Source organism: Coenobita brevimanus, chromosome 4 (genome assembly GCF_032717465.1).
Source record: "Coenobita brevimanus isolate Jiangsu-jjx chromosome 4, ASM3271746v2, whole genome shotgun sequence".
Taxonomy (NCBI): domain Eukaryota; kingdom Metazoa; phylum Arthropoda; class Malacostraca; order Decapoda; family Coenobitidae; genus Coenobita; species Coenobita brevimanus.
In genome coordinates, this window is record NC_136957.1 from 2,338,017 (window position 1) to 2,365,792 (window position 27,776).

The following is a 27,776-nucleotide window of genomic DNA, read 5'->3' on the forward strand; positions in this document are numbered from 1 at the left end:
ATTCTCTCTCTCTCTCTTTCTCTCTCTCTCTCGGAAAAAATTACCGTGTACGTTAATAAGCATAATTCTCTCTCTCTGAAAAAATTACCGTGTACGTTAATAAGCATAATTCTCTCTCTCTCTCTCTCTCTCTCTCTCTCTCTCTCTCTCTCTCTCTCTCTCTCTCTCTCTCAAATACGTCAGTAGATGAACATAAAAACTAGGTAGGTAGGTAGAGAGGTTGTAGGTAAGTAGGTTGGTAGGTAGGTACTTGTAGGTAGCTTGGATAGACAAACAGGTAGAAAGGTAGGTAGATAGACATGTAGGTAGGTTGGTAGGTAAATTGGTAGGTAGGTAGATCAGGCGGATAGGTATGTATGTATGTATATGTATGTGTGTTTGTATGTATATGTATGTTTTTACCTATGTATGTGTCAGATAGGTAGTTGGATGAAAGAAAAAAGATTACGGTAAGGAGATAGATAGATAGACATAGATAGATAGACAGACAGATAGATAGATAGACAGATAGACAGACAGATAGATAGATAGATAGACAGTGAGAGTCAACCAGAAACGCAGGAAAAAACAAACGGACAGAAAAACACAGGTGAGAACAACAGCCTACAGGTGTGTCCTAGTTGATATTTGTGTCACTGATTATGTTACGTAATGGGTAAATACAGCCTCTTTCTCTCTCTCTCTCTCTCTCTCTCTCATACCGTATTACCGTATTCCTGAATAAAAATAATCTGACAAATTTGCCTCCATTTTTTAACACAAATTTAACGATAACTACCGCAAAAATGCCATCTGATGTCAACTACCTCGATTTCCAGAGAGTGATTAGGTTCCCCATCTATGACCACCAGAAAAACAGGCAAACCTCTGGCAAATTACGTTCCTGGATTGGCGATTAGTTAACGAATCGCAATTAACGCGTCGTGATAATTGGCGAATCATCAGAGAGGCAGGAAATGACAAGCGGAGTTCCTTATGAGTCATTTCTGGGACCCGTTTTCTTTCCATCAGTGATCTGCCTACTTCTTCCTTCACCTTTATCAATCTTTTTCTGTGCCTGTCCTCCTCTCTTCCTATTTCTCCCATCTTTCCTCTCACTTCTTATTGCTTTTCTTTCCTTTCCAGGTGGCTTTACATTGAGTGACAAGCCAAATGGTTTCGTGTAAGCCAAGAAACCATTTACAACGCTGGGTGGTAACCATATAACCAAACCATACGTGCTCCCAACGTGTCAGCAAGTGGGTTGGTAGAGGGTTAGTGCTCCTTCCCAGAAAACAAATAACTCAAAGTCAAATGGCCACCCCTTGCCGGATTATGGCATCTGGCAGTAGATAGATAGATAGATAAAGGAAATGGACTCACTTCTAAGGCAGCGAAATTTGCAGATGACACGAAAACTGGAGGCAAGGTAATTACGAAAGGAGACTGTAAATCAATACAACGTGACCTGGAGAAGTTAATAAGTTGGGGTGAAAAATGGCAGATGAAATGTAATATAGATAAATGTAAGAATATGCACTATGGCGACAAAAACATTAAATATAAATATCGCATGTTTACCACCCCACTGACGGGCGTAAAGGACCAGAAGGACTTTGGAATTATTATCAGCAACGACCTCAAAATCTCCGAACAGCGTATATTTCCGGTAACAAGGCAAACAAGATGCTCGGTTGTATCGCCAGGAACTTCGAACATCAAACGCCTAATGTAATGTCTAAGCTTTATACGTCATTACTTAGACCTCACCTAGGATGCTGTGTGCAATAAAAGTCCGCGAATCTCATTATGAAGGAAGATAAGCTTGAAAGAATACAGAACAGAGCAACAAAAATCGGTTCCATCGCTCCGAACATTACCTTATGAAGAGTGACAAAAAACTAGGTCTGTTTATCTCTCTCTCTCTGTATTCCCTAGGATGTCATTATCTTAAGCTCTCTTCCCAGTATCTTAATATCTCTCTCTCTCTCTCTCTCTCTCTCTCTCTCTCTCTCTCTCATGCAGCAGCTTGTCATCTTTAATCCATATATTTCCCACTGCCTATGGCCTCCACTCTTTTTACACTGAGTGACAAGCCAAATGGTTTCCTGTAAGCCAGGAAATCGTTGACAGCGCTGGGTGGTAACCACGTAACCAAATAACGGGGTGATGTGGTAGCCAGATAACGGGGTGATGTGGTAGCCAAATAGCCAAATAACGGGGTGATGTGGTAGCCATATAACGGGGTGATGTGGTAGCCTGCTATTGTGCCCCTGTTAACTGGGTGAAGGTGCATATGTAGCGTCCACCAGGGAACAAACCCTCCACACACTTTCCCGGGCACATGGGTTCCCGGAGGGGAGGGGAGGGGGTGGAATTGGAAGCCTGACTCTGGTGATCTGTTGAGCCAGACACACAGCGGCTGATCAACAAAAACAACCCAGCTTATTGTCCTCCTTGTTTTGCCTTTTAAATATATACACGACGGCATAAATAGATCAAAGCATTACAGCACCAGCAACAACAGCCTACCATCACCCCAACACACCAGCACCACAACTACCACACCAAAACATCACCACAACTACCACACCAGGACACCACCACTACCACAACACCAGCAACAACAGCCTACCATCACACCAACACACCAGCACCACACCAGAACATCACCACAACTATATACCACACCAAAACACCACCATCACCACAACAGCCACACCAAAACACCACCACCACAACAGCCACACCAAAACACCACCACCACAAAAGCCACACCAAAACACCACCACCACACCACACCACAACAGCCACACCAAAACACCACCACCACAAAAGCCACACCAAAACACCACCACCACCACCACACCACACCACAACAGCCACACCAAAACACCACCACCACCACAACAGCCACACCAAAACACCACCACCACCACAACCAATTCATATCAACCACCATTAGCCTCACACGCACACACACACATACACACACATACACACACAGACAGACAGACAGAAAGACAGACAGACACACAGACATACAGACAGACAGACACAGACAGACAGACAGACAGACACAGACACACACACACACACACACACACACACACACACACACACACACACACACACACACACACACACACACACACACACACACACACACACACACACACACACACACAACACCACCGCTGTAAAATCAACAAAATGGCCTTGAGTGTAACAACAACAACAACAACAACAACAACAAAACCATAACAACAACAGAATTTCCCCCGTCTAGGAAAATAACTGAGAGCTTTTAGGAAACCCCAAATAGCGGCCATCTTGAATTGGAGGTGAACGGAAGTGATAGAGAGAGAGAGAGAGAGAGAGAGAGAGAGAGAGAGAGAGAGAGAGAGAGAGAGAGTGTCTGACGGATGTGAGCTTAACCGAGACAGATAGATAGATAGACAGGAAGACAGACAGATAGATAAGTAGACAGCGAGACAGGCAGACAGACAGATACATAGACAGGCAGACAGACAGAAGAATAGACAGATAGACAGATGAATAGACAGATAGACAGGCAGACAGACAGATGAATAGACAGATAGACAGGCAGACAGACAGATGAAGAGACAGATAGACAGGCAGACAGACATAAATAGACATAGAAAGACAGACAGACAGACAGACAGAGAGATGCAGTCTGATGGATATGTTAGTAATTAAATGAGAGAGAGAGAGAGAGAGAGAGAGAGAGAGAGAGAGAGAGAGAGAGAGAGAGAGAGAGAGAGAGATATGGGGGAGGGGGGATTCCTCTCTGTACTTTGCGTGTTGTGGGGACGGCTCAGCATTACCAGTGTCTATCCTGCATCACATTTATTCACCTCCTACTGCCCCTGTCACGCCCACACCAGCAGTCCGAGCCGACTCAGCCAGGTGAGTGTCCAATCAGGCGCTATTTTCGTCCCACCCTGTATTCGTAGTCGTTCTGAAGGGGTTTATGAAGATATGTGTGTGTGTGTGTGTGTGTGTGTGTGTGTGTGTGTGTGTGTGTGTGTGTGTGTGTGTTTTACGTTAATGTATTTTCTTACGTTGAGTGAAAGCGTTTAGATCAAAGGTTCCTGTCTTTTTTATGCTGTCACTCCTTGCCACACCAAGGTAGGCTGTTACTACACTATCTCTCTATCTATTGCCAGACACCTTAATCCCGAAAGGGGTGGCCACAAACAAATCGCCTTCATGTCGCCCTGTCCCCCTCTATATCACTGCCCTGCTCCCAGCTCACACCCCCTTCTCTCATATAGCCCTCCACTCCATCCCTCTATCTTATCCTTGGCCTTCCTCTCCCTCTCCCCCCCTCCACCTGACTCACATACACTCTCCTCGTCAGTCTCTCACTTCATCCTCTCAACATGGCCAAACGTTAGGAGAAACACACTGAGGTTTACGAAGCTACGTCCAGAAAGTACACAGATCCTGCAAATGATAATCCCGTATCCTGTCTTAAACAAAACAAAACAAAGGAAGAAGAAAGAAAAACCGCAGAGCAATGTTTTATCCACATCACCCCCACGAAAAGGCAAAATTATTACCCCTTTGGCTGTAATTCCCTCTGGGTTAAAAATTACTGGTCTAGAGGAAGTAAGGATGCATGGTGTATTATTGACGCATATTTGGATACATTTAGAGATACATTAGAACACATACATATACACAGACGTTCTGTCTATGTATGTATGTATCTATATCTGTCTATCTATCTTTCTGTCTATCTATCTATCTATCAACCTATCTATCTATCAGTGGAGAGGTAAACTAGAACAGTGCTTCAAGAGAGTCAAAGGCTTCGATAATGTAAACAGATCATTTCCTCACATTTCCTTAAACTCTCAGGACATGACCTAGACCAAACATTTCCTCACTAACGATGGTAACGATGGTGGGAAAATCTGCGGCTGTGAGAGTGTGTGTGTGTGTGTGTGTGTGTGTGTGTGTGTGTGTGTTATTTTATTTATTTATTTATTTATTATAGATGGATGACATTTTATTTTTCTTCGGCCACCAAACACTCGACCACTTTCGAATTTTGAGTAGAAGGCAGTTTAAAATATCCACATTAAGAAATTTCATAATAATATCCCATTGGCCTTTAAAAAATAGATAAATATGGTGTGAAAAAAGCTTTAGCGTAATATGAGATAGTTACTGAACAATATCAGGCGTCCATTTGGCTGTAAATAAGGAAAGTACAATATCGAAGACCGTCTATTTTTCAGTGAGAAATTGGTTGTTATTATCCTTATTTTACGGCTAGTTCGAAGGATAATTGTTATGCTGAGTGTTTTTAGGTCGACTTCTCGTCCTAAAAACACTAGCGACTGAACGGGGTCCTCTTTCCGGACAGGAAGTAAAGCACGCACAAAGGAACAGGATATAAAAACCAGACAGTATACCTTAACACATCTATTGCCTTAATTCTACACCGTTACAATATAACACAGAGTGATATTTGATATACAGGAGACAGGGACACAGAGTTAACCATTGAAACCACGATGCACAGTCACACTTAACACACGGTATAATGCATGTACACTAATGTTATGAACCATATGTATCAGTACCCGTATTTCATCTTCAGGCAGACTATATGTTTAATTGGATGCAAGGGGAATGAACAAGATTAAGTGTCCGTGGGGGGAATGCTACTATAAATGGGACAGGGTGCGGATCGCGACACTTGATGTAGTCACTTAGTCGCGGCGGCACTTATACACAGACCTTTGATTCGCCCGCGCACCCTAGTCTCCGTTCACAGTTCCTGAAAGTTCTTTTATTTGGAACTCACACAATCACTATAAGTTCTCTTACTTAGGGTTCAAGGTATTTTCTGTTCTGCAGGGTATCGGGTTCTTATAGACTAATAGTAACTGTCACTGGCTTTACACTGGACTTCACTTAGTCACTGTTCACTGTTATTTCCCCTGGTTTGTTCTCGGTACAAGGGGCGTCACGATTTACCCGTGTACCCTGGGTAGAGATCACTCTGAAGTACGGGCGTGAGGAGAAGGCCCTAGGGGGAGCCTGCCTGCAAGGGGCAACACACTGCCCACAGGGGAGTCACTGCCCGGGTCCTGGTCATCGGGGTGGTGCAGGGAGGCCCTCCTGTCTGGGGGCCTCGACCTGAGAGGAGGCCCTCATACTGGAGCCTCGTTGGTGGGGTGCAGGGAGGCCCTCCGGTCTGGGGGCCTCGACCTGAGAGGTGGCCCTCGTACTGGAGCCTCGTTGGTAGGGTGCAGGGAGGCCCTCAGGTCTGGGGGCCTCGACCTGAGAGGTGGCCCTCGGGACTGGGGCCAAACAGCTGGAGGAGGCGGGCCTGTCGCCTCTGGCTCCGTGGGGTGAGGGAGCCTGGGTTGCCCTCATCTGGAGGCTGCTGGTCGGGCCTGGGAGTCCTGGGACTGCAGTCGCCTGTAGGGAAAGGCGCCAACAGGGTTGGGCTGTGGCACCGTCTCCGTCTGGTGTCCGACAGGAACAGAGATTTCCCAGGGGTAGGAGGTAGGGCCGGTATCGGGCCTTGCCACCACTCTGGCGACACCTCCGGGGCAACACTCCCGGATGGTGACAAAGGGCTCCCACAGGGGGAAAAGGCAGGAGAAGGATACACGGAGTCCGTGTCCTCTCCGGTACGTACTGAAGCCGTAGCCTCGGGTCACCTTACCCTGGTACGTACTGCGGCTGTGGCCGTGAGCCTACCCGTCGTACAAGGAGCAACTGAAGGGCGTACAGTGGCCGCTCCTTCCCCGCCACGTACAGTGGCTGTTGATGCGGTGTTGCTCCCGTAGTAGGGAAAAGCAGGAGAGGGGTGCACAGAGGCTGCGCCCTGTCCGGTACGTACTGAGGCTGTAGCCAAGGGCCTGTCTACCCTGGTACGTACCTTGGCTGTAGCCGGTAGCTGATCTTCCCTTAGAGAAGCACCCGAAGGGTGTACAGTGGCCGCTCCTTCCTCGCCACGTACAGTGACCGTCGGCGTGGTGTTACTCCTGTAGGAGAGAACAGTGGGAGAGGGATGCACAGAGGTAACGCCCTCCCCAGTGCACACTAAGGCCGTAGCCGAGGGTCCCCTTACCCTGGTGCACACTTCTGGCCGTAGCCTTGGGCCTCCTGCCCTTGAGGTGGTAACAGTGGCCGTCGACACGGTGTTACCTAGGGCTGAATCTTTTTCAGTCCCACCCCGATTCTGGTGATGGCTGTCCCGCCCGCAAGGTCGTTGGCTTTTTCCGGTCACCTGGTGTTGGGGTAGTTGCGGGGAAAAAGGACTCAGGACAGTAGTGTCCCGGTGACCCTCTTGACCTGGGTCACTAGCCCCACCGTTGTGTCCTCCTGGGGTGGTGGTGTGGTAGCAGCTCGGTGGTGGGGTGGGGGGTGGCGGGTCCGGCGGCGGGTATTTTAATAATATTGTTCAGTAAGCACTTCATATAATGTTAGATATTTCAATACGATATTATATTCTCATACAAACGCGATTTATGTTCGTACGCCGAATATTATCCATGTCGATATTTTGAACTTCCTTGTGGACCAAAACTCGCAGCTGGGACAAAACGTAAGGATGAATTTTGGAATCTAGTGAAGGAGGGCGCCGATCACAAAGAGAAAAAATGAAAATGAAAGAAAAAGAAGACTAAAAGATAGCAAAAGAAAATGAAAAGAACAGGAAATGGGATAACTCGATGATATTCAAAGCCTTTTTAGATGCTAATTTCAGAATATAGAGAAATTTATTGACTCTTTCACTAAGCGAGATTCCCTTTGAGCTGAATGACATCGGTTAACGAGAAACAGAAACGTTTTTTGCTTTCGTTTATAAAGGCTCCAGCATTTCGGCCTTGGTTATCTAATATCGGCTCTCCAAACTGCTCGATCTCTTGACAGCCACCCTGTTCAGTCCCTTATCCCTGAGGTCACACTCTATGACCTCGTCCCAAGTCTTTTTTGGTCTGCTTCTCGCAACCCCACCCCCAACGTTCACATTTCTCAATTTCATCACCCAGTTGTCATCTTCCATCTTCTTCACATTCCCGAACCATCTCAGTCTACCTCTCCTCATCATAGCACCACTACACTCCAGTCCCATCCTTTCTCTTAAGTCTTCCATCGTACCTAGCCCCCCCCCCCCAAAGCCTCTCATTCAAGGACGCACTACATATCCACCTAATTATTGTCATTTCCGTATGTTTAAGCCTGTGAATATCCTCTTCCTTTACTGCCCAGGTCACACTACCATACAGCATTACACTCCTAACACATGCCGCATACAAAGATCCCTTAGCACGGAGGGAAAACACTCTCAATGTCAGGAGAGGCAACAGCACCCTAACTTCATCCAGCCACTCCTTACCCGAGCCACAGAGCTAGAATTTCTTAGAATAAGTTAGTATTAGTTAGAATAACCTAGAATGGGTTAGAATGAGTTAGAATACATTAGAATGAGTTACAGTGAGTTAGGAGTTAGAAAGCCCCAGAGAGAGGGGGAAAACCGCCTGCTTGTGCTCGATTTCCTTTTACTCTATTGTTTTCAACCAGTGACACTGGACGACACTCAAAACACTGTATTGTTTTTACTCTAACTTGGCCAAAAATTACCATCTCTCTTTTTTGGTGTGGCGGCCATCATCCACTCACTTGATGTGGTGCTGCCTACTTTTTGCTTTACCTTTATCTTTCTTTTTCTGTGTCTGCTCTCCTCTCTTTCTACTTCTCTCACCATTTCTGTAACTTTTTATTACTCCTCCTTCCTTTTCAAGTGGCTTTACCTTAAGTGACAAGCCTAATGATTTCCGGTAAGCCAGGAAACCATTTACAACGCTGGGTGGTAACCTTATAATCAACCCATACGTGTTGCCTACGTGTCAGCAAGTGGGTTGGCGAAGGGTTAGTGCCCCTTCCCGTAAAACAACTAACTCAAGACAAACAGCCACCCTTTACGGGAATGTGGCGTAGTGCTATGGATAGAGTTGTAACAATTAACACTCAAATGTGGTGCTAGTCACGAAGTGCTGTGGAAAGGATGTAGAGTTATAGCATTGTCTTTCCCTGTCTACCGACCGTGTGACGTAAACTGCAGAAGGACGAAAATCTGGGCCAAGTTAAAGTGAAAAGAGTGTATGTCATAGTGTGGTTTAGTTATGAGGCTGACATGAGTCTCCTTGGTTACTAGTCAAAACAACCCTCCACTCTGACTACACTTGTCCATCAACTGAACTGAAGTGGGGTACAGATTTTTATCAGCGAGAGTAGTAACCTATGACCTGCCTTTGACCTTTGACCTATGCCTTTTGACCCATGACATTTGACCTATGACCTTCGACCCATGACCTTTGACTTATAACCTTTGACCCATGACCTTTGACTTATAACCTTTGACCCATGACCTTTTACCCATGACCATTGACTTATACCTTTTGACTCATGACCTTTGACCCATGGCTTTTAATCTATGACCTTTGACCCATGACCTTTGACCCGATGACGTTTGACCCATGACCTTTGACTTATGACCTTTGGCCCATACCCTTTGACCCATGACCTTTGACCTATGACCTTTGACATATATTAAAGCAACTGGACGAAATTCAGAACAAAGCTGTTAGAATTATTAACAACCCTGCCATTACATATAAAGTACCTCCCCTACAAGTAAGAAGAATGTTGCCTCCCTTGCATTATTTTACAGATACTTTTATGGCAAATGCTCAGACGAAGTTGCGTCCATGGTGCCACCTCTCCATGCCTTCCCTCGTGCTACGGGCATCTAGCAGCGCTCATGACTGGAATGTCACTCAGCCATATTGCAGAACTTCTGCCTATCAGAATTCTTTCATTCCCCAAACTGCATCTCTCTGCAACTCGCTTCACCAGAGTTGTTTCCCTCCAAACTTCAACCCACAGCTGTTCAAGTCCAGCTGTTACAGATGTTTTATAAATGGAGGACGCCTGTAAACTGGTGTATGGATTATTTTTATTTGATTTTCCCTCTGCTATTTCATACTGTAAAAAAAAATATTTAAATAAATAAGAAAAAAGTATCAAACCACAAAATTGAGATATCTGCCATCCTTTCACCTTAACTTGGCCCAAATTCTCGTCCTCTTGCAGCTACATCCTTTCCATGGCACTTCCTCGTGACTAGCATCATATTGTTTTAGTCTGTTGTCTCAGCATTTGGAGCGATGGTCATTTTAGGCCAAGTTAGAGTGAAAAGAGTATAGGACAAGCCATTGAAAAGTTAGGACAGTCAGGCAAATAGACAGACAGACAGACAGACACAGATAGACAGATTGATAAACAGACAGACAGATAGATTGATAAACAGACAGACAGACAGACAGATAGACAGATTGATAAGCAGACAGACAGACAGAGGTAGACAGATTGATAAACAGACAGACAGACAGGTAGACAGATTGATAAGCAGACAGACAGACAGACACAGATAGACAGATTGATAAACAGACAGACAGACAGGTAGACTGATTGATAAACAGACACAGACAGATAGACAGATTGATAAACAGAAAGACAGAATGATAAACAGACAGGTAGACAGATTGATAAACAGACAGACAGACAGACAGATAGACAGATTGATAAACAGACAGATAGACAGATTGATAAACAGACAGACAGACACAGATAGACAGATAAACACAGATAGACAGACACAGGTAGACAGATTGATAAACAGACAGACAGATAGGAAGACAGATTGATAAACAGACAGACAGGCAGGTAGACATTGATAAACAGACAGACAGGCAGGTAGACAGATTGATAAACACAGACAGACAGGCAGGTAGACAGATTGATAAACAGACAGACAGACAAACAAAATCGCTCAGAAGCATCACCAAACGACCTATTAAACTTTAAAAATAATAGATAAAGTAATAGATACAATAATGGCAAAAAATATAAGTATGCGGGTGTGTCTTGGTCGGATGATCCATAAACGCTTCTCTTGTAAAAAAAAAAAAAAAGGAGAGAGAGAGAGAGGTGATTACTTGCTTCCTTCGCAGGACATTCTTGAGCTATTCTCGCCTCCAGAATTGCTGTTTTCCTCGATATAAGGACATGCCAAAGTTTTCTGGGCTATTATTTCAGAAGGATTTGCAGAGGAGCGTGTCCGTCTAGCGCCGAAACACATTGCTCAACTAGATAGCACTCCGAGAGCGCATACCCCCGCCTGTATCATTGCCATTAACAAGGATTCGGATCCGTTGAGATACTGTGTGGAATTCAGAGATTCAGGACCCACCCCAAAATTTAATCACTTGTTCCTAGACCCCTGGCTCACTCTTCCACAAAATTTTATTGTAATTCAATGAGAACTTTTGGAGATATTGTGCGGGACACATAGGATCCGGATCCGCCCCAAAATTTAATCAGACCTATCTTGGCCCATGGCCCACCCATCCGCAAAATTGCATTAAAATTCATTGAGAACTTTTCGAGATATCGTATGCACAAACAAACAAACAAGCAGAGAATACATAGGTGAATACATAACCTCCTACAACTTCTTTGGCGGAGGTAATAATCGGGGTCAAATCAGTGCTAATATTCTAATCAATGACACCAGCTATAATGTTGTTGTTGTTGTTTTTGCTTAGTCATCACATTAATATTATTCTAGGAAAAAATAATCAAATAATTTTACAAGCATCAACGGTCGGGCCGGCCTTTGTTTACGTAAGTCATCCGCTCACTCAAGGCCACGGACTTCCTCACGCTGGTATCCTGCATCAAAATAATATGGAAAACAATAACAGACCAATATTTGGTGTTATGCTGAGTTGTGCTGTGTTATGCTGAGTTACATCCACTACCTCGCTATTCCTGGACTCGCGGGAGTGTTACAATTTACAACTTCAAGGCCATGATGAAGCAGGGAAACACCCAGTGACAAATGTTAAATTCAAGGAAGTCCTCGCCACTCAACTCGTGTGGCAATGTTAATGAATTTTGTATCAGATTTTATGGGAAAACAGAGGCGGAAGAAGTAGCAGAACCTGGGAACACATTTTTTTGGGGGGGGGGGAGTGAAAATATTTGCAGAAAGTTTCACAGTGTTTTCACAGGCTTGTTCGTTAATGGGTAGAATCTTGTTAATTGAAATAAACATAGAATTACAAGTCCTTAAATGACCTTGGAAATGCTGAACCTCTGAGATTGTTGCGTTCATAGATGGTCAGGTTGTGTTAGGGTTGTCATGTCGCCAGAAAATACAGTACTGCAGTGACCCAACATTGCTTTCCTGGAGTAAATACATTTCTAACATATTCACCATACTCAGATTTTGCTGGCATAATGTGTACACTGCAAAACCAAAAGAGAGAGAGAGAGAGAGAATACGAATTGAGATGGCGAGGGCTTTCATGACCTTTACCCTATGTGGCTCAGTACATGTGAATGGTCTGTCTACGCATTGTTCGTAACGCATCAACGAACCTAATGGCTGCAACAGTACTATAATGTTTGGTCTAACCTGACAATTATACCTGACCCTTTTCAGCTCTGTTGATGACCAAATGTATATATAGCCAGATTGGAGGGGCAGTTTAACTGGTAGAGTTGGTCCTCCTTAAGTAAAAGCCTTCATTATTTGCGAGTTAATATATCATCTTAAAATACATTTCTTGAAAGTTTGAGATGGCGTACTGCTAAATCATCTCAAAATACATCCTAAATAATTTTTCATAATGCTCTAGAGCACTGGAGGTGGTTTTTAGGGAATCTCATTGTTATTTTAAAACTGCGGGGTCATAGCTTTCACCTTCCACATGGGTATCAATTAGGTATAGTCCAGGAGTAAGGAGGATCAACTGTAAACAAGGAGACTCATTCCTGCCTTGTAACTAAGGCTTACTGAATTTCATGCAACCATAACTACCCCCTGGCGGTAGGGGGGATTCAAGAATACTCCCCCAGTATCCCTGCTTGTCGTACGAGGCGACTAAAAGGGTTGGTGGTGGGTAAGTGCCCCACCCCGTAAAAAGACTAACTAAACAAGCGAAAAAAGCGCCTCGGACCAGGACGGACCATACGTTGACGACTAAGGAATGGCCAAAGGACATTCTGAGGGTGGGACGTGGAATGTGAGAGGAGTGAATGATGAAGTGAAAGAGAGAGAGATTGTTCAGGTGCCTGAGGATGCAAAAGTGGATATATGTGGATTGACTGAAACTAAATGGAAAGGTGAAAGGGTGAGAGAATGGGAATATGGTTTAGGTATATGTGCGGGAGTTAATGAAAATGAGAGGGCAAGAGAGGGAGTATGTCTGATGATAAGCAAGAAGTGGAAGGAGAATATAAGAGAGTATGGAACAGTGGGTGCAAGGATTGTATGGGTGAGGATGAAAGTAGGTACGCAAGCGTGGGCGACTGTATGTGTGTATGCTCCGACAGAGGACCGTGTGGCAAGAGTGAAAGATGAGTTTTGGGTGAGAGTAGGAGCATGTATGGACAAGTTTGAGAGGAGCGAGAGAGTGCTTTTGAGTGGAGACATTGTAATGCTGTGTTTTTAAGGCGACTTCTCATCGTAAAAACACTAGCTACTGAAGCGGGGTCCTCTTTCTAGACCGGAAGTAAAGCACTAACAAAGGAACAGGACATAAAAACCAGGCAGTATACCGTAACACATCTATTACCTAGATCCTACTCGTAACAGTACACATAGAATGATATTTAAGATACAGGGACACAGAGATACAGAGTTAACACTTGGCTTCACAGAATAATCATATGCACTACAATAAGCACACAGGGAGATTGCGAGTGTTCTTTAATAGGGTTCGTATGTCACTTGGAGGTAATATATAAATGGAGTTGTTCACTTTAAGAATGCACAAGGTTGGGAGTCTGGTTTAGGGATATTACTATGAAAGAGGTAGGGTGCGGATAGCGACACTCGACACTGTCACCTTGTCACGGAGACACGTACACTTAACTTTTGACTCGCCCGCGCCCCTACCTCGAGACTCACAGAAAACTCCCTGGTTCCTTAATATGGGGAGGGACTAAGATAATTCACAAAGTTCACTTTCTGCCCTGGCAACACTAAGCTCTGGTGGGCCACTGTTTACTATATTTTCTTGGGTAGTCATTGTCACTGTTTTCCTCTGTTTCCTGGGTATTATCACTGTTAGTTACACTTTAGGGTACAGAGAGGCTCTCCCATCTGGGGGCCTCGACCTGAGAGGCGGCCCTCGTCTTAGGGCCGCGCCGGTGGGGTGCAGGGAGGCCCTTTGATCCGGGGGCCTCGACCTGAGAGGCGGCCCTCGTCTTAGGGCCGCGCCGGTGGGGTGCAGGGAGGCCCTTTGATCCGGGGGCCTCGACCTGAGAGGCGGCCCTCGTCTTAGGGCCGCTCCGGTGGGGTGCAGGGAGGCCCTTTGATCCGGGGGCCTCGACCTGATAGGTGGCCCTCAGGACTGGGGCTGAACAGCCGGAGTAATCGGGCCTGTTTCTTCCGACTCCGGGGAGTGAGGGAGCCTGGATCACCTTCGTCATGGGTTGTGGAGTCGAGCCTGGGCGTCCTGGGGCTGCGGGTACCAAGAGGGAGAGGCGCCGTCAGGACTGGACTGCGGCAGCGTCTCCTACGGGGCTCCGGCAGGAACAAGGAACTCCCGGGTGTGGGCGGTAAGTCCGATATCGGGCCTTGCTACCACTCTAGTGTCTCCTCCGGGGCTATATTCCCGGATGGCGACGAAGGGCTCCCCGAAGGGAAAGAGGCTGGAGGAGGACTCACGTTGCCCGTGGTCTCTCGGGTGTGTCTGGAGGCCGGAGCTGGGGGTCTCTTTCCCCTATTACACACTTTGGCTGTAGCTGTGAACTTGCCCGGCGTACGGGGGACACCTATAGGGTGATTGGGGTCGCCCTTTCGCCGCGGCTCGGGACCGCCGGCGTGGTGTTGCTCCCGTAGTAGGAGACAAGCCGGAGGGAGGGGCACAGAGGCCACACTCCCTCCAATACGGACTGAACCTACCTTCAGGGAATTCTCTACCCTGGTACGTGCCCCGGCCGGAGCCGAGTGTCTACCCGTACGAAAGACAACTACCGGGCGAACTGGTTCGCCCGCACGCTGCGGCTGGGGACCGTCCACGGGGTGTCGCTTCCGTAATAGGGAAGTGCTACACGTACGGTAGCAGGGGCTCTTTACCCTGATCCGTATTCTGGCCGTAGCCGAGAGCCGATCACCTCCCACAGGAACATCTGCCAGGCAACCGGGGTCGCCTGCTCACTGCGGCTTGGGACCGTCCACGGGATGTTGCTCCTGAGGGGGAGAACAGCAGGAGAGGGATGCACTAAAGCAACTCTCTCTCCCTGGTGTGTTAAGGCCGGAGCCTGGGGTCGCCTTCCCCTTTACACACTCTATTAGGCCGTAGCCTAGGTTCGTCTTTCTCTTTTTACTTTTTGTTAGGCCGTAGCCTTGGGCCTGCTGCCCTTGGGCCTCCTGCCCTAGAGGGTGTAACAAAGCCTTCAATACGGTGTTACCTGGGACTGATTTTATTTCAGTCCCACCCCTATTCTGTCGATCACCGCTCCTCCCGCACAGTAGTTCACTTCCCCTGATCACCTGGGGTTGGGGCACTTGCGGGGAATAGGGACCCAGGGCCGTGATGCCCTGATGACCCTCTTGCCCGGGGTCACTAACCTCACCGGTGTGTCCTCCTGGGGTGGTGGTGGGGTGGCGGCTCGGTGGTGGTGTGGGGGGTGGTGAGGTGGGAGGTCCTGCGGCGGGCACGGCGGGCATTTTAGACATGAATGGCAAAGTTGGGAATGTACGAGTGGATGGAGTGGTTGGTCAGTGGGGTGTGCCAGCTGACGTAGATGGGAATGGTAGTGCTTTGGTGGACATCTGTGCTGGTAAGTGGTTGGCAATAGCCAACACCTACTTTCGGCATAAGATGATCCACCGGTATACATGGAGAGTAATGAGGAGGATGGATGGTGAACTTGTTGAACGAAAGGCAATGATAGATTACGTGTGTGTGGATGAGCGAATGAGAAGACAAGTATTGGATGCAAGAGTGTGGAGAGGGTGGGGGAATGGAGTCTCGGACCATCACTTAGTGATGGCCAAGGCAAAGCTGCAAAGAAAATGATTGAGGAGACGCAGGGGAAGATAGGAGGAAACAGCTCCTGTGAGAAGAGTGGAGAATTTGCAAGATAGTGAGAAAATGGCAGAGTATAAGAGCATAGTGGAAGAAAGATTGGGAAGGTATGAGCTAGAGCAGATGGAAGGGGTGGAAGACGTAGTAAGATATTCACGGAAGAGATAGGTGCAGCGTGTTAGGTGGTTTGTGGAGTGAGGAGGAGATGCAAGGGTGTGCAAGGGACACCATGGTGGAATGATGAGGTAAAACGAGCTGTAGAACAAAAGAAGGCATATAGTGAATGGTTAACGAGTAGAGATAGGGGAGAAGATGAGAGAGAGAGAAGAGAGAGGTATATGTGAGCAGGAGAAGGGAGGTGAAGAGGCTGGTGAAGGAGAGTAAGAAAGTGGATGAAGAGTTTGGGAGGAATCTGAGTGTGAAATGGAGGGAGAGTAAGAAATTTTTTGGAAGGAGGTAAAGAAAGTAAGGCAGTGTGAAAGGGGAAATAGTAGGGGAGTGAAAGATAGGAATAATAGGTTGTTGGTGGAGAAGAGAGAGAAATTGAGGAGATGGAAGGAGCACTTTGAGGATTTGTGGAATGTAGAGAGTGAGAACAGTGCGAGTATAAATGGTTGGGGAATGGCTGGGAGAAGAGATGAGAGGAGGGAGGAAGAGATCAGTAGGGCGGAAGTAGTGGAAGCAGTGAAGATGATGAAGTTGGGAAAGGCCCCAGGAATTGATGGAGTGTGTGGTGAAATGCTGGGAGTGTGTGGTGAAATGCTGAGGTATGGGGGTGAGATTGTTGTGGAGTGGATATGGAAGTTGTGTAGATTGGCTTGGGAAGAGGGAAGGGTTCCAGAGGACTGGAAATCAGGTATAATTGTTCCTTTATACAAAGGAAAAGGGGAGAGAGAAGTATGTGGTAACCATAGGGGTATTTGCCTTCTTAGTGTGACTGGTAAAATATATGGTAGAATACCCACTGATAGGGTTAGGCATATGACAGAGGAACTACACTACTCAAAACAACTAAGGGAACAAGATTTTGATTTGTGATATTTCCGAATCTATGCTTTGTTAGGGTTCAGAAATAGTGTTGTGAGCTGAGCAATGATTGAGGAACCGAATACATCTGTGTGAGTTGAGTTGTCCTTTCTGAGTATGTCAATAAAAATTGGAGTGTCACCCTACCCCCATATAAAGAGTGAAAATTTCATTTTTCTTTGAGTAGAATTGGTCAAAATCAGCATCAGCATGAGATGTTTCTGGCTTTGGGTGATTTTGTTGTGTTTCCCTGCCATCACTGAGTGTGTGCGGTGGTATTTGTCCATAGCTGAGGCGGCTCGAGCATTACAGATGCTCGAGGAAGGACACACCCAAAGAAGGGTTGCCCAAGGCCTTGGAGTGTCTCCTAGCGTCATCAACCGGCTCTGGAGACGATACCAAGATGACGGGCTGTAAACCAGAAGACCTGGGCAAGGTCGCAGACGCATGACATCTGCAAGACAAGACCGGTACTTGCGAGTGCTGGCCACCCGGAATTGACAGAGTACTTCCCGGGCCCTGCAAATCGACTTCCAACGAGCGACTGGGGTCCGTGTCTCAAACCAGACTGTGCGCAACCGGCTTCACGAGGACGGCCTTCGGGCTAGACGACCTGTTGTGGCCCCAGTTTTGACCCCAGCTCACCGAAGGGCACGTCTGGAGTTCGCCCGAGATCACGTACAGTGGCAGTTACGCCACTGGACCCCAGTACTGTTCTCAGATGAAAGCAGATTCAGTGTTTCGACCAACGACCGCCGTATCAGAGTGTGGAGACATGCTGGAGGGTGGTATGCACCGTGCAACATTGTGGAACATGACCGATATGGTGGTGGTTCCGTAATGGTCTGGGGGGGCATATGCATTGAGGGACGCATAGACCTCGTTGTGCTGAATGGCGGTACCCTGACAGCTGCACGATATGTGGAACAGATACTGGACCCTGTGGTAAGGACTTTTGCTGGAGCTGTGGGAGAGGAGTTCCTTTTGATGCAGGACAATGCTTGCCCTCACACTGCACGTGTCTCGATGAACTTCCTCCAGGAGCAAGGGATCGCCATAATGGAATGGCCAGCACTTTCACCAGACCTCAATCCCATCGAGCATGTCTGGGACATGCTGGCACGGAGGGTACATGCTCGCCAACCTCGGCCTGATAGCGTTCCAGCACTTACCGAGGCTTTCGTGGCAGAGAGGGGGAACATCCCCCAGGACGCCATACGACGCGTGATTCAGAGCATGACTTGTCGTTGTCGGGAGTGCATGCAGGCAAGAGGAGGTTACACTCATTATTAGAGACTTCAGAACCAGTTTTTAAGACAATTCTGAGACATTCCGTAGCTGAGCCTATCTCTTGTTCATTTCTGTTTTGGGGGTAATCTGGTACTCGCTTGTTCCAACAGTAAAGTTCTCGTTTTGATTCCTTGCTGAACATTGCCTTTCATTCCAAACATATCGGGGAATACCCATAAGCAATTCTGAACCTAAACAAAGCATAGATTCTGAAATATCACATACCAAAATCTTGTTCCCTTAATTGTTTTGAGTAGTGTAGTTGGAGAAGAACAAGGGGGATTTAGGAAGGGAAAAGGGTGTGTAGATCTGATATTTGTTCTAAGATGTTTAGTGGAGAAGTATCTAGAGAAGGGAAAGAAAGTGTATGCTGCCTTCATGGACTTCGAGAAAGCTTATGACAGAATAGATAGGCAAGGTATGTGGAAGGTATTAAGAATATATGGAGTGGAGGGGAAATTGTTGAGTGCTGTGAAGAGTATGTACGAAGGAGCTAGGGCTATGGTGCGAGTGGATGGTGAGCTGAGTGAGTTCTTTGATCTCAGTGTGGGACTGAAACAGGGTTGTGTGATGTCTCCATGGCTGTTTAATATATACATGGATGGGGTTGTAAAGGAGGTGCAAGGTAGGGCAGTGGATGTGGGGGTGGCGCTGATGAATGAGGGTGAGATTTGGAAGATTCCGGTATTGCTGTTTGCTGATGATACAGTATTATTGAGTGAAGATGAATGGGAGTTGCAAGGTTTGGTGAATGAATTTGGGACAGTGTGTAGGAGGAGGAAGCTGAAAGTTAATGTAAACAAAAGTAAAGTTATGGTGTTTGAGAGGAATGAAGTCACAGAATGTACAGTGAGGTTGGATGGTGAGGATATGGAGAATGTGAGTGCATTCAAGTACTTGGGTGGTGTGATGAGTAAGGATGGAACTTTGGGGGAATAGGTGTGTGAAAGGGTACAGCAGGGAAGGAAGGTTGTTGGTTCACTGAAAGCAGTGATGAGAAATAGGGAGGTGAGTATGGAAGTTAAGAAGTCACCTTATGATAGTATTGTGATCCCTACCCTGATGTATGGAAGTGAGGCGTGGACCTTGCAAGAGGGGAACAAGTCAAGAGTGAGAGCAGTGGAAATGAATTACTTGAGTGGAGCATGTGGAGTGACATGGAGGGACAGGTTGACGAATGAAGAAGTGAAGGAACGTTGTGGGGTGAATGTGGATGTGGTTGAGAAGATTAGGAGAAATACACTGAGGTGGTTTGGACATGTGGAGAGAATTGTGAATGAAAGACTAAGAGGGTGTATGTAGGTGAGGTGAAGGGAGGGAGAGGGAGGGGTAGACCAAGGATGAGGTGGAGGGATGGATGTAAGAGATATATGAGGGAGGGGGGGTGAGTTGGGGGGAGGGTAGTCAAATGGTGGGTGACAAAGCGACTTGGAGGCATTTTGTCTGTGGCCACCCTTTGCAGGATTAGGGCGTCAGGCTATAGCTAGATAGATAGATAGATAACTTAGCATTCAGTTCCTTCGCATGAAAACAAACTACAGTAATTTATGCCAGCACTGGCCATAGGTGGATTTAAACCCAGACTCAGAGGATGGCAGATTGGGATGTCAACAGATATATAGACTGATAGGTAGGTAGACAGATATAGTAAATGAAAATTAAAAAGCAAGCAATTTCTTTCCCAACTGGGGAAATGGGTACTAAATAACACTACAGATGTACCTTTATGAAAATATTATTCTTGAATAAAGGGTTTGTACAGAATTTTATACAAAAGTATAGCGCTACAAGGGAAAATTTTAAAAAGCATTAGATATACATCAACTAAAAACACCACTCAATAGCACATTAAGTAATCCTAAAAAAAAATATTGAACAATCTTTGTAGGCAGGAATGATATAAAGAAACAAGATTATCATCATCCTCATTCAGCATCCATCACTTCCATGACAGTATGGTTTACAAACAAGAAAAAGAAAGCAAAAAGGAAAATCTAAGGTCAGTGAAATCAGTCACACATCCATTCACTTATTATTCTTAACCCCCCATGGTGTAGTTTTTAGTTTATTTTACTTTGAGAGAATATTCATTACCATCATCCAGACATCCTTTTTCATCCATGGGCGGGGTGAAGTACAGTTAAGAGAGCTGGAAGGAACTAAACAGAATGAGACACTAATCAAATTTTGCCCAACTTATGGGCCACACTCCCATTCATCCACCATTCAAGCCAATGGGATCTTGGCTCCATCTGACGGGTTATTAAAAAAAGGGCGTGCAACTTCACACTCATCTATCAGACAGAGTCAATGCTTCCATCTTTACATACACTAAAACAAGATACAGCACAGTACAAATGTATTGTTAAATGTAGCAACTTAACTACTTGAAACTAACATTGTATTATACAAAGTGGAAGCCATTCTAAGAAGATACTTGCTGTGGAAACTAAAGTTTTTTTTTTTTTTTTTTTTTTTTTTTTTTTTTTATAGTAACCATGGAAGCATGGAAAGCCCTTCTTTCCTTACAAATGTGTATGTACTAGCCTTTTCTAAAAGGATGCAATGACCCTTCATGTTTTTTGTACAGAAACCTAAATAATGTGAAGTGTTTCAGAATCTGATTAATAATAATAATAATAATAATAATGTAATTTTATCACTGACTTCCGCTGCATCAGTGGTCCAAGATGAGTGTAATCTCCCCAGTGGAACTTCAGCCTACGTATTAATTACAGTACTTGTCTTTAACCTACTCCATGTACTGATGTCTTCATTTCTTACTTTCCTGAAGTGATGCTCTTCAGTTTGGGAGTGACTTTTCTAACTGGCATAATTACCAGTACATAAGTAATCTATCCATCACCAGACACCTTAATATTGTAAGGGGCGGACATAAACAAACTGCCACTATGTTGCCCTGTCCTCAGCCACCTGACTGTCCTCCCTCCAACTCACACTCCCCTCTCTTGTCCTAAACCTCTTCACTCATGTGGGCGTCTTCTAAGCTGAATACATACGTCTGGTGATGGCACCAAGACAACTAAATAAATGTCATTGTATGTCAGTTGCTGTGGATTTCCCAGACTAATTTTCAAACACCTTGAAGGGAGAAGCAGGAAAGGCAACAGAATTGATGATGTTGACTGCACATTAATCTGCAGGGCATCCATGGAAATGCTTATTCAATCGTTAACTATGCAAGCTCCCAAATGTACAAATTCTACCAGGTACACAATTCTATCAGGTACACAATGTGGTATAATCTTTCATTTTACTGTCACATCAAGACTGTCTAATGAAATAATGTGTTTTATTTGTATAAAAAACACAAGAGATCCTAGCACTGGGGTGATACATGGTGTTCTTCCAGTGTCAATCAGCGATACCTGTACTTTTGACTACTTTGGCCTCGAGTTTTGTTCTTTTGTAGCTTATTTCATGTAGCTTATTTCATGTAGCTAAATGGCAAAATAGGACAATGTCATGGCTCTACATCTTTTCTACAGCAATTCTTAATGAGCAGTACATTTTCTAGCATAAATCTCGTTACAACTCGGCATTTGATATGGATAAACGGCAATTCTAGGCCAAGTTAGAGTAACAGTATAGCATCAGCAGTATCCTATGTATATACCCACAGCTATAAATGCTGTGGGTGGGATAAAAACAGAGGGAAAGGACAAACACAAGTCAGACCTAACATCAGAATTCCCAGCATAAATGGATCACAACGCCTTTCTTTTACCAGTTAAGTGGCCTGCAAAATTATTATGAGCGGATATGCGGTGAGTTTAACGTACAGTAAATCATCAGCAAATAATGTTAATAAATAATGGTACTTACAAAACAGTACAGTAGTTGCAATATCTAGCTAACTTCCATATCATTACCTAAACCTTGTAAGCATTAAACCCTAGCCACTGTATGACTTATGATAATTTGCTGTTAATTACTTTTCTTACTTAACTGAAGAGGCCTAATACTGCTGTGCTTCATTCACTTACAACTCAATCTACAGCCAAATGCCTTTATCCCATAAGAGGTGGCCACACAAACGTCACCTCCATGTTGCCCTGTCCTCTGCCATTTGTCTGCCCTTCCTCCAACTCACTGCACTGTCTCATACATCTCTGCACTCCACCTCCCCATCTCCATCCTTAGACTCCATCTCCCCCTCTCCCCTTCCACTTCACTCATATACATTCTTCTAGTCAGTCTCATCTTCCCTCCTCTCCACATGACCAAACCATCTTGCTGTATTTCTTTTAACACTTTCAATCACTTGTACATCAACACCACAATGCTCCTTTACTTGCTCCTTTGTCTGTCTCTACATGTAACTTACAACCTGCCTAGACTATTCTGTTCAGTTCTCTCTATGGCTTCTTCTCAGGAATGTACCAGGACTGCTATCAACTTCTGTTTTTATCCATGTCTGATTCTTAAAAATAAAATCATTTCTGCTTGCAACAGCTCCTTACAGCACTGCAATAACTCTTACAACTGCAATGTCTGAACTTACACCTTTGTCATGGAACTGCTCAGTATGTAATAATTCAGTTATATGACCAATAAGAATTCTGGTCCCCTTTGCGTCTTACAATAGTTTTTTGCTTTTATGATTGCTGTGATGCTGAATTTCTCATGATAAAACTGCAACATAGGTAGAATGCTGTATATATATTCTCATTAATGCCAAATTCAACTGATTTGAAAGAATCCAATACAATGGACAGGGTAAGAGTTATGTCTACACCTCTTACTGTGATGGCATTTTATTCTTGCTAACACCAGATTATTTTACACAAATGAAATCCTTATGCAGCTAAAGGGCTAAGTCATATATTACTGCTTGTCACTCAATATCACACTGCTTTGAGTTGTTTAAATGACAGAATTATACTAACGTACTTCAGTCTTGGTTTTTGGAAAGAAACATACCTTCCCAATAAACATTTTCAGTTGTAGCTGTAATCCTTCCATTCTGGGGTGCAGCCAAGATTTGGTTATGTAAGGGCAGGTGATGAGGGGTTAAATTTTGGTTGTCACAGTGTCAAATAGTAAACAACCTAAGAAACAATTATTAAAACCTGAATAAATAAATACACAAACAAGTGACTAAATCAAATTATTGCATTCGCTTTCAGTTCACTCTAATAAAGGCGATGGGGGGCCTGGGCCCATTGGGCACCCCTTCCTTGGCTGCACTTATAAGTTCCATTGCTGGTTTCTGCAATTCAGTGACTCATAGTAATTCTGGCCAGGACAGTGAGAATGGCCTGAGAGGGATTCTTCAAATAAATGCCCAGTCTGGAATGATGGGGAGCAGGAAGTGAGCTGGATTGTTTCTGCAACTCAGTGCTTCATGGCAATTCTGGCCAGCACAGTGAGAATGGCCGAGATGGGTTCTTCAAACTCCCTAGGCCGGCCTGGTTTCAACGCCCAGTCTGGAATGATAGAGGGGAGGAGGTGGGCTGGGACGGGATGGTGTTTGACAGGACGCTTGCCCCGCTGACAGGCGTGCTCTCGACGGATCATCAGGGACTTTAAGCTGTTGAGGTCAGCAGCAACTTTTGGATTCTGCATACCCTGAGGAAGGGAAAGTGAGGGGCTGTTGTCATTATCATCATCACCATTGTCCTAATTTATCTCACCAAAGGTTGAGGTGTGGTAGGATCCAGAAAACCAGATAAAAAACATGATAGGTAAGGAACTATCAACAGCATGCCCAGGAAAATGGGACAGACAATCATTTACATCTCATTCAAGCCCTCTGAATCCTGGCTCCACCACATATGTCTATGGTCGATAAATTAGCAATCAAAGAGCTACAGAACGTGGTGAATGATTTTGGTGTATCAGATGGAGCCAGGATTCCAGGGCTTGAGTGGCAAGTGAATGGAAGCATGGCCCAATGGATTAGGCAAATTTGGGCTGTCTGGACAATGCTACTCCTCACCCTGCCCAAGGGTGGGAAAGGAGGTCCGGATGATGATGAATAAAAGTAAAAATAATAATAATGGTGACCTCTCCAATTGTGCGGGTCCCATCTGTGATTTTTACCATTTACATGGAGACAAATCCTACCCTGATTCCTGTTATGTGGGAAAGTATCTGCTTTGCACAGAAAAATCCCAGAAATCATCCCCCCCTTCCCCCAAATAATGGTCTGTCAGGTGCTGACAGTTGAAAGTCCCACATGGTGACATGTCAATATGGCTGCCAAACATGGCTGCAGTGCAGGCACACACTGTGTCCTCTTCCCTCTTCCTCTCTCCCCCTCTGTAGAGCAGCCAACCTTGGATAGGTTACATCCCTCCCTGACACCCGAATAGTGCTCCGTTCCCTGTCATGATAAGTGATCACCACTTATTTACCACTTTCTGCACTCTAATCCATCCACCATCCAATCCTGTGTTGCCCCATGAGAAGCGTAGGAGCCCGGGGCTAGGCAAATTGGTCCTGACATTTAAGATGAGAGTGACCAGACTCACTCATCCCTGAGTGGCATTACATGAGCAATAAATCCCAACCATCCCTTGGATATAAACCTGCAAAGGCTCAATCCGAATGGAACACCTTAATTACCCACTAAACCAACACGCACCATAGTTTGGTTATATGGTTACCACCCAGCGTAGTAAATGGTTTCCTGGTGTACAGGAAATCACTTGGCTTGTCACTCAATGTAGGGTCACCCTTAGACGGAAGGAAGAGGAAAGAATGAAGAAAAGAAAGACAGAATAGGAAGGTAAGAGAGGAAAGGGAAGTCGCCCGAGAGCAGCAGCAACAGCAGATGATAATGATGATGATTAACAGATACACTTCAGAAGCACCTCATGGGCCAACTGTCAAGTTATAAAAGAGACGACACACCACTGTCATAAGTTTCTCTATCCAGACAATGCAAGGTTATATGAATACCTGGTTGAGGTGGCCAGTTTCCTGCGGTCCACTTGGTTCACGGGCAGATAAATCAGGGGGGCCACGTCAGCCAATACAAAATAACAAGGTCAATGAATTCAACCTGTCTGAGTTTATAATACTGCACAGTATTTTAAAAAGAAAGCTCTTGTGTTATTTCTGCACACTGCTACTTCAATAGAAACTTTTTAATATCTTAACCTTAATACTAATATATTGAAAGGTTGCATGCTTAAATCTAAAACTGCAAAGTGGAATGCAAATTCCCCACTTCTGAAGGTCATTTATGGAATGCCTATGGTTGTTAGGTATGGTTTAGCCTGCATCCCATATTAATGAATGCAATGCAGTCAGCAGCCATACAGGATGATCAAATACAGTACTCCCCCTCCAACCACGGGAGTTGGGCACCTGAAAACCACCGTGGTTGGTGAAGTTAACTACTGTATATGGGGAAAATAGGGTTAGGGAAAGCTTGGTCAAAGGAAAAAGGGGTATAACATGAAAAATATATACTATTATTCTAGTCTTCATTGCACAATACTGCACTGTAGCAAATGTAATCATAAACAAATTAACAAAAGTGTGGTAGAAAGTGATTTACTGTACAACTTCAGAATTATGAAGGTTATCAGCTGGCTAGAGTGCTGTGCTTATGGCAAGCTAGGTATCATTATCAGATGACTAGGGATGATGGCTTGAAGCAGCACAGGGTACACATACACTTGAAGCAGTAGAAGCACTTAACCAAATTAGTTCTTCTTCCTGATAGTCTGTTATATTTTTCTGATTATTTCTGGGGTGGTAAATAAATGTTTCTTATTAAATCTGTTTCCCCGTTGTTTTTAGTTGTTACGCTGTGACAACTTGTTTGATTCGTCAGCTCAAAGGTGGAAAGGACTGTCCTAACCTTAGTGTTTTACTAAACCTAACCTAACTTAGCTTAACTACCTAATAATTTGAACTAACCTAACTTCCAGCTGGGAAACTGGGAAATGAAATCCACCTTTGAGTACTTTGAGTAAGTTTCTTCCATTATGCCGGAAACAAACAACTGTAGGTACAGGTTAAGGGACAACTGGGGGAAAATTTTTCAGCAGGAAATGGTAATTTACTACCCTGAAAATAGTAAAACATAATACAGGAAACAAACTGGGGAATATGAATTGAATTGGTAAGATCTTTCTGCTGCTTCAAGTAAAGCATACATTTAATTAGCATGGGATACATGGTTGCTTCATTTTATTCTGGAGATCTTTATACACCTGTTTGCATGGAGCTGATAACGTGTCCAACCCATACTTTAATTTTAGACTCTGCTCCATGAAGGGATCTATGTCAATGAAGTCAGCAAGACTGTTGGCCATGAGTAACCCTTTGTTAGGGTTGGCAAGAGTCATTTTGTTACTCTCCTCACTGTCATCCACATACTCACTAGACTTTTGGACAACGGGACAAGTGGTAAACCGAAAGAGTGAGAGATACTGCAACTCCACGCCCACTCATCTACTCCCAATAACACAAACTGCACTGGAAGGTGGGAAAGCTGCTAGCATGGGAGAATGTTGCTGCCACCTGGTGAACTAAGCCCCACAGTAAGTGATTTGGTATACTGTACAAATATATTACCACGTACAGTATAAATGAATGCCACGGTTGGTGAACCCCGTGGTTGGTGGAGGATTATTGTACATTACAATATCACCATGTACTTCAAAAATCATTGTCAAACATTGGTGGTCTGCATCCCACTTTGCAATTTCAGGTTTAACCCCTAACCGCCGGGTAACACCTATACATGTCACAATTGGGTCTGAAAACAAGCAATTCCCAGGAAATTGCCCGTAGTGAGGTGATGACCGTGTTAAAAACAGCCTGGAGTTTGGTAGTTAAACACATGATCCTACGTTACACAGTACATTCAAAAGTACATCATGCAGCATACCTGGCAAGGGGTGGTGGATGCCGTAAGTATATAAAGCAGAGTACAGCATTTGCAGAAGATTCCAGGACCCTTCTCTGAGTAAATGGTCATCAGCTGCATCACTGCCTCCACCAGCCCCTCCAGCTGTATAAAGTAAAATATGGATATTAGACCTAGCAGACATGGAGGGGATTTGCTTATGGCCACCCCTTACAGGACTAGGACATCTGGCAACTGATAAATAGACAGCACTGCCTTGGGCCCCTACACTACTAATTGAGCAATAAAGGACTAGATGATAAACAAATGCAGATAACCCCATCTTCCTCTGTCAGATGCTGGAGAGGGATGCCTTCATGTAGTGGCACTGATATAACCAGGCAGCTCCACAGCTTAGTTAAACAAATGTCCCCTAGCTACTTCCCAGTCTCCCAAAAAAAAAGGATGGTGGACATCATAAGGTCAAA

The 27,776-nt window shown here is 45.0% G+C and overlaps 1 protein-coding gene across 1 annotated transcript in view; it reads right to left on the minus strand.

Moving 5' to 3' along the window:
* Nucleotides 1–23,816: 23,816 nt before the first annotated feature.
* Nucleotides 23,817–27,776, minus strand: part of asp (microtubule assembly factor abnormal spindle) — an 82,233-nt gene continuing 78,273 nt past the window's right edge. Inside the window, exons 24-25 of the mRNA XM_080268765.1 lie at nt 27,331–27,453; nt 23,817–24,050 (exon numbers count right to left, since the gene is read on the minus strand). Of these exons, the coding sequence (XP_080124891.1) occupies nt 23,817–24,050; nt 27,331–27,453 (357 nt within the window). The remainder of the gene's footprint in view (nt 24,051–27,330; nt 27,454–27,776) is intronic.